This window comes from Periophthalmus magnuspinnatus, chromosome 18 (assembly GCF_009829125.3).
Source record: "Periophthalmus magnuspinnatus isolate fPerMag1 chromosome 18, fPerMag1.2.pri, whole genome shotgun sequence".
NCBI classification, from domain to species: domain Eukaryota; kingdom Metazoa; phylum Chordata; class Actinopteri; order Gobiiformes; family Gobiidae; genus Periophthalmus; species Periophthalmus magnuspinnatus.
The window spans coordinates 632,500-640,026 of record NC_047143.1 but is presented as its reverse complement, the minus strand read 5'-3'; the positions used below and the strand labels follow the sequence as shown (position 1 = coordinate 640,026).

Here is a 7,527-nt window from a genome sequence, read left to right as displayed (position 1 = left end):
TGACGCGCTTTGATGACGTCACGGCGCAGTTGCCAGATCCAGATATCCACACTTATATTTATATTTATTTTTACTTATATTTTATTGCGTAACAGACAGCGTTTAAATGTCCTATATCACACAAAACAGATTTTTGTGAGTTTTAATTCATGTTACAAAGCTGTGACGTCATCAACAACAGACCTGGAGTTGTGTTTTGACGTTTACTGTGCGACAAAACTGTCAAAACTGTTATTTACACAACAATCAGCGCGGTTTTGTGGGAAATAAAACATATTTCAATCAGATACAATAAAAATAGACATAAACAGCATAAAACTAGCAGAATTGTAAAATCTGTGAGTTTTTAGCCTTTTAAAACCACAGACCCGGGGCGTGTTTTTGCTTCAGGACCTGGCAACCGCGCACGTCACACACACGGAGGCAAACGTTGGCGCGTAAAAAGCAGAGCAGCGTGAGGTTTCCAGCGTTTAAAATCACTTTGAAACAAACCAGCGACAGCCAGGGACGAAAGATGGCGACTTCCTCCGTGTCTAAAGGCTGTTTCGTGTTCAAACCGAGCGCCAAGAAGAGGAAAATAACCGAAACAGAGGAGTATTTTACGCGTGGCTGCGAGGAGAAGGACGGCAGCGCGCTCAGGTACAAACTCTGCAGAGACCTGTGGGACCAGGTCATCAGAGACACCCAGGGACTGCAAGAAGAGCTCAGCAGACAGACACTGGACAGGCTCCTGGACTTCACCAAGAAATGCTTCTCTGCGGGTGGACACTGGACGGGGCAGAGGCGAGACGGCGAGATCCCATCGAGAGACGGCGAGATCCTATCGAGAGACGGCGAGATCCCACCCAGAGACGGCGAGATCCCACCCAGAGACGGCGAGATCCCACCCAGAGACGGCGAGATCCCACCCAGAGACGGCGAGATCCCACCCAGAGACGGCGAGATCCCACCCAGAGACGGCGAGATCCCACCCAGAGACGGCGAGATCCCACCCAGGTCCACTGAGATCCCCACGGCCGCCCTCCTGCTCGGCGTCAACGTACCCGACCACGACATGACGTTCCAGAGCTTATCCGACCTTTTACGCCGACGTGTCACCCCGTACGTCGCCTCCGTGCAAGCCAAAGAGTGCGGCGCCCTTAAACACCTGCTAAAACGAGTACTCGAACGCATCATGGACGGCGTCGTGGCTGTAGACGGCGAGGAGGACGACGAAACCGACGCTCCCCAAATCGGCAAAGGCGTGCAGTGCTCCTTCGGGATACTTTGCGAGTGGTACAAGGCTAAACTCAAATCGAAAGACGGTTCTCTGGAAAAACGAAACGGCGCCAATCCTCCCGTGGTGGTTATTTTTAAAGATCTGGAGGCGTTTAACCCGAAAGTTTTGCAAGATTTCATTCTCATCTGCAGCCGTTACGTGGATCAGATGCCGCTGATGTTTATTTTCGGCATCGCGACGTCGCCGAGCACGATCCAAAGCATGTTCCCGCACTCCGTCTCGGCTCTCCTGTGCATAGAGCTGATCCATTCGCTCTCCTGCACGCAGCACCTCGCCACCGTCATCGACAAGTTCATTTTGACGGCGAAATTCCCGTTCAAACTCACGAGCAAAGTCATGCAAGTTCTCATCAGCATATTCCTCTACCACGACTTCTCCGTGCGTAATTTCATCAAGGGCGTGCAGGTGGCGCTGCTGGAGCACTTTCACTCGCAGCCTCTGAGCGTGCTTTGCTGCGAGAAGAAAGTCGCCTTGGATCTCGTCGCGCGTCTTCGCCCGAAAGACTTGGAGCGAATTCGCCAACTTCCGTCGTTTCGGAGCCACGTCGAGACGCTAAACGAGCGAGAACGGGCCGAACTCATGAACGACGACGCCATCTTGAAAACGGAGTGCAAGAAGTTCATCAAATCTCTCCACAAATATCACAAAAACTACTTCCCGATCTTGAAATGTCTGCACACGCTCACGTCGTCGCTGCCTCGTTATCCGCTCGGGAAGCAAATCCGGGAATTGCATTTGATCTGTCTGGAAAACCGCGTGTGGGAGAACGAGGACTATCGCACGGCCATGAAGCTGCTCAGGATGTTCTCCAAAGACGAGCTGGTGCCGGCGCTGCAGAGGTGCGTGGACATCCTGGAACCAGAAGAATCCAAAACGATGATGAAAGTTCGGATTCAGCTCCAAGAACTCGTGTCCAAGATGAAGGGACTGGATCTGTGCGCGGAAGTGTGTCCACCTGCACAGGTGAGGAGGAGGAAGAGAGGGAAGAACGCCACGGTTTAAAGAGACGGTTTCATTCACACGTTTGAGTCACTTTATTATTCGTCTGTTACATCGACAAAGATCAAAATGTGACGTTCCACCTTGTGATGTCATCAAGTGGTTTTCAAGTGAACAGATCGAGCTAAAGAGAGAGGAGGAGAGGAGACAAGAGGAGGAGTAGGAGAAGAAGAGGGGGAGGAGAAGAGGGGAGAGAGTGAGGATGAGAGGAGGGGGGAGAAGAAGAGACGAGAGGAGGAGAAGGGAGGGAGGGAGGAGGAGGCAAAGAGGAGATAAGGAGAGAAGAAGAGCGGGAGGGGGAGAAGAGTAGGAGAGAAAAGAGGGACAAGAGGAGGAGAGGGAGAAGAGACAAGAGGGGGCGGAGGAGGTGAAGAGGAGATGATGAGGGGAGAGGAGACAAGAGGAGGAGAGGGAGAAGGAGAGAAGAGAGGGAGACAGGAGGAGGGGAGAGAGGGAGGACGAGAGGGGGAGAAGAAGAGACGAGAGGAGGAGAAGGGAGGGAGAGACGAGAGGAGGAGGCAAAGAGGAGATAAGGAGAGAAGAAGAGCGGGAGGGGGGAGAAGAGGAGGAGAGAAAAGAGGAGGAGAGGAGGGAGAAGAGACAAGAGGGGGCGGAGGAGGTGAAGAGATGAGGAGGGATGAGGGGAGAGGAGACAAGAGGAGGAGAGGAGACAAGAGGAGGAGAGGAGTTTTCCAGTGAACTCCTCCTTTTCCCTTTAGTTCAGTTGTAGATTGTCAGTTGTTCCAAGACTGAAATGATCCAGATGATTCTAGTGAAGGTGGAGTTTAAAAACACAGTGGAGCACTTCCTGTATCACCACATGATGACATCACAAGGTGGAACAGAGTGTTTTCAGTTTGAGAGAAGAGCTCAGCCTAAATCTCCAGGTTTGTTTGTGTTAAACGTGTGTGTGTGAGTTCGCTCTAAACTGACCTCGGTGTGTGTTTTTCCGTTCGCAGGACGCGGCGCCGATCCTCACGTCTTCATTCAAAAACCTCCAGAAGAAAACCGACCTGTTCCACCTGCAGAAGGCGCTGCTCCAAATGCACGAAACCCGACGCAACAAACAGCTGAGCCCGTACGAGCGGCTCCGTAACGAGACCGTGGACCTCGTCGAGTCTCTGGTCCGAGCCTACTTAGCCCCGCCCGAATCCCAACCCCTGAACGAAGTCCTGTACTACCGCTCGTCCACCACCGTGAGGCGCCATTTGAACGCCGCTCCCCGCACCTCCATCCAAGCCGCGCTGAGCGACCCGTACTTCTACCTCCAGAACGAAAACCTGCGCGCGGAGGACGGCGGCGTTCCCAATTCCGCACCAGATATTTGCATCGCCTACAAACTCCACCTGGAATGCGGACGCCTCATCAACCTGCTGGACTGGCTGGAGGCGTACTGCACCGTCGTGTCCGCCGCCGAAGGAGCCGATCCGGGGGCGGAGGATTTCGGGAAAGTGGACGAAGTGAGACACGCGAGGTTCATCCAGGCCGTGTCCGAGCTGGAGTTTCTGGGATTCTTAAAGTCGACCAAACAGAAGACGGACCACGTGGCGAGGCTCACGTGGGGCGGCTGCTGAGAGCGGAGGAAACTGAGGAATTATTGGGTTTTTTTTGGGAATATTTAAAGTTATATAGTTGGCGTCTACGGAGTTCACTGCTCCTCGCTCTGATAAAGACGTTATTGTCGATACAGTGACGCCCGTATTTTGAACTGTCTGTGTGAATAAAACTGGTTATGGTCACGATGGACACGATCGTCATGGATATTTGTAAAAATCGAATTAGATTAACGTTATAATGAGGTTCTGTCACAAACACACACTGGAGTTGTGTTTGTTTCATTCACATGTTTGAGTCACTTTATTATTCGTCTGTTACATCGACAAAGATCAAAATGTGACGTTACACCTTGTGATGTCATCAAGTGGAAGTTTTCCAGTGAACAGATCAGACTAAAGAGGAGAGGAAGAAGAGGGGGAGGAGGAGAGGAGACACGAGGGGGAGAGGAAAAAAGAGAAGAGGAAACAAGAGGAGGAGGAGAGGAGACAAGAGGAAGAGAGGGGGAGGAGAAGAGGAGGAGGGAGGGAGGAGAGGAAGAAGAGACAGGAGGGGGAGGAGACGAGTAGGAGAGAAGAGGAGGGGAGACGGAGAAGAGGAAGACGGGGAGAAGAGACGAGGAGAGGAGTTTTCCAGTGAACAGCTCCTTTTCCCTTTAGTTCAGTTGTAGATTGTCAGTTGTTCCAGGACTGAAATGATCCAGATGATTCTAGTGAAGGTGGAGTTTAAAAACACAGTGGAGCACTTCCTGTATCACCACATGATGACATCACAAGGTGGAACAGAGTGTTTTCAGTTTGAGAGAAGAACTCAGTCTAAATCTGCAGGTTTGTTTGTGTTAAACATGTGAGAATGAAACAAAACACAACTCCAGGTCTGTGTGTGAGGAGCAGTGCATTATGGGACGTTAATGGACAAATATTGATCTTGTGTCAGATATTTCAGGGTCTAATCAAATGTTTACACAGACACGTGGAAGAGTCAGAGGTTAATCTGTGGATATGATTGTGCGTCTGTGTGAAAGTGTGTGTTCTGTACAAAAACAACATGAATATTTCAAATGCTCTGATGAACAAAATATCAGATTTACACTAAGACAATTTAAACATTTCTTAACTGGGTCGTAGCGTCACTTTAAACAGAAAAAGATCAGTTTAATTTACATTTTTCAATCCCATAATTCCCCTGGACCCACAGCTGTTTGTGTCGTTCTGTGTCTTTTGTTTCACTCCACATGAGGCTTTGTAAGAGAATGAATTTAGTCATTTTTCATAGATGTGTTTGTCCATTAGGGGGCGCCAGAGTCTCATGTGCCTCTTTTCAATCCCATAATTCCACTGGACCCACAGCTGTTTGTCCAGGATCATCCCGAGTTTGTACATTTATATGAAAAAGATAAACATTTTAAATAATTCAACGTAAAGAAACAAAGTAAAAGTACTGCAGTACACATCTGAGGTATCTGTACTTTACATAAGTATATTTTACACTGTACTTTTACTTGAGTACATTTGAGAGCAGTATCTGTACTTTTTACTCCACTATATTTTTGAACAGGACTGAAAAGTAAAAAGTACTTTTATTGTGTGAGAAAAGGCTGAGGTTTAATTTAACACGTCCAGAATTTGAACAAATAAAAATATATGAACAAAAACAGAAAAAATACATCGTTTTTATTTAAACTTCAGCTCAAATATTTATCAAAATCACCACATCTGAAGATTTAAGGCTCAAAATCTGTGACAAATACTTTTTACTCTTTAAGCACATTTTTTAAACAAATATTTGAATACTTTTACTGAAGTAGAGTTCATCTGATACTTTTGCTCTGGTGTGTGTACTTTTCCTTAATAAAGTGAAGTACTTTTGCTCTGGTGTGTGTACTTTTACTTAATAAAGTGAAGTACTTTCACTGAGTCTCCTGCAGTGTGTAAAACAGCAGACTGTGGCGCCCCCTACAGTCTAAACTCCACTAAACGTGTAACGTACAACTGGAAAAACTACATTAGACTTTTGTGTTATGAGACTGGTCAGAAAAGACTGTTTAAAGCTGCACTGTGTAACATTCCTGGTGGAGGGTCTGTCAGCTGCTGCCGTTTCCATGGAGACATTTCTGTGATTGGAATGTTCCACAGTGTCATAAATGTATTTTATGTCTGTTTCTATGGAGACGTTAATAATGTTGATAATAAAGATCAAACTCAAACATGAATCAGTCCAAATAAAAAACTCCAGAGGAAAAACGAGAAGAAACAAACAGAACAAGAACAAACATCTGAACAGAACAAGAACAAACATCTGAACAGAACAAGAACAAACATCTGAACAGAACAAGAACAAACATCTGAACAGAACAAGAACAAACATCTGAACAGAACAAGAACAAACATCTGAACAGTGTGAATGAGACAGAGTTTTTGGTTTGTTCAGACTTTTTATTTGAATAATTCTGACAGTCCCAGTGTTTGTGTTTTTATTCGTGTTTTTATTCGTGTGTTTATTCGTGTGTTTGTGTGTTTATTTGTGTGTTTATTTGTGTGTTTATTCGTGTGTTTATTCTTGTGTTTATTCGTGTGTTTATTCGTGTGTTTATTCGTGTGTTTATTCGTGTTTTTATTCGTGTGTTTATTCGTGTGTTTGTGTGTTTATTCGTGTGTTTGTGTGTTTATTCTTGTGTTTATTCGTGTTTTTATTCGTGTGTTTATTCTTGTGTTTATTCGTGTGTTTATTCGTGTTTTTATTCGTGTGTTTATTCGTGTGTTTATTCGTGTGTTTATTCGTGTGTTTGTGTGTTTATTCGTGTGTTTATTCGTGTGTTTATTCGTGTGCACGTTACATCATTAAACTGTTACATAAATACCATCCTGAACATGAGGCACAGGTCAGTGTGAGAGACAAGTCACTTTAGGCTAAAAACGTCATAAAACATCATTTTTACATCAAACTTTTATTTTTACATTTATTACATCATAATTACATATATTCAAAATGACACACACACGTCCCTGGGTGATGATGTCACAGACTCCACAGCGTGACATCATCAAAACGAGCCTCCACCACTCTGAACAGACAGACGTGTTTGAGTTCAGTGTCGTTTGTGTCTGTGGAGCTGCTGTTTTAATAAAATCATCAGGTCGTTGTCGTCGTCTCGTTTTAAGTGTCGTATTTTTACTTTTATATTTAAACTGTAGCAGCTCCGTCTCATTTTAGATTCACTGTTTTGACTCTCGGAACATCTTTAACACGCCCAGCTCCAAGCCCCGCCCAGCTCCAAGCCCCGCCCAGCTCCAAGTCCCGCCCACTTCAGAGTCCCGCCCACCTCCAAGTCCCGCCCACTTCAGAGTCCCGCCCACCTCCAAGTCCCGCCCACTTCAGAGTCCGCTCCGATTCCAGAAGTAAATTTTCCATTCATTTTTCCCATACACTTCAAATGAGTTGTGGAGGCTAACCAGCTACGTGCTAACAGGCTACGCGCTAACAGTCGTGTGCCAACCAGCTACATGCTAACCGGCCGCGTGCTAACCGGCCGCGTGCTAACTAACATCCATATTGTGTTTTTTTTAATCCAAAAAACAAACTCAAGATTCTGAAATGTTTGAATGACGTTGGTATAAAGTTTCATAAACAGACTTTAAATAAAAGCCCTGAGATTTCAAACTCTTAATATCTTTTTTTTTTTTTTTTTGTAAAGT

At 46.1% G+C, this 7,527-nt stretch overlaps 1 protein-coding gene across 1 annotated transcript; it reads left to right on the top strand.

Annotated features, from left to right (window-relative positions):
• The first annotated feature begins 389 nt into the window (after positions 1 to 389).
• orc3 (origin recognition complex, subunit 3) lies at positions 390 to 5,201 on the top strand. The gene is made up of 2 exons (XM_055229109.1): positions 390 to 2,242; positions 3,238 to 5,201. The coding sequence occupies exons 1-2, from the start codon at positions 515 to 517 to the stop codon at positions 3,850 to 3,852; spliced, it is 2,343 nt and encodes a 780-aa protein (XP_055085084.1). The 5' UTR covers positions 390 to 514; the 3' UTR covers positions 3,853 to 5,201.
• Positions 5,202 to 7,527: the final 2,326 nt, after the last annotated feature.

Bases quoted from the DNA above. Each gene is read 5' to 3' on its own strand.
- orc3 (XM_055229109.1), top strand. From the start codon at position 515: ATGGCGACTTCCTCCGTGTCTAAAGGCTGTTTCGTGTTCAAACCGAGC. The intron at 2,243-3,237 runs GTGAGGAGGAGG...TTCCGTTCGCAG, and splicing joins AAGTGTGTCCACCTGCACAG to GACGCGGCGCCGATCCTCAC.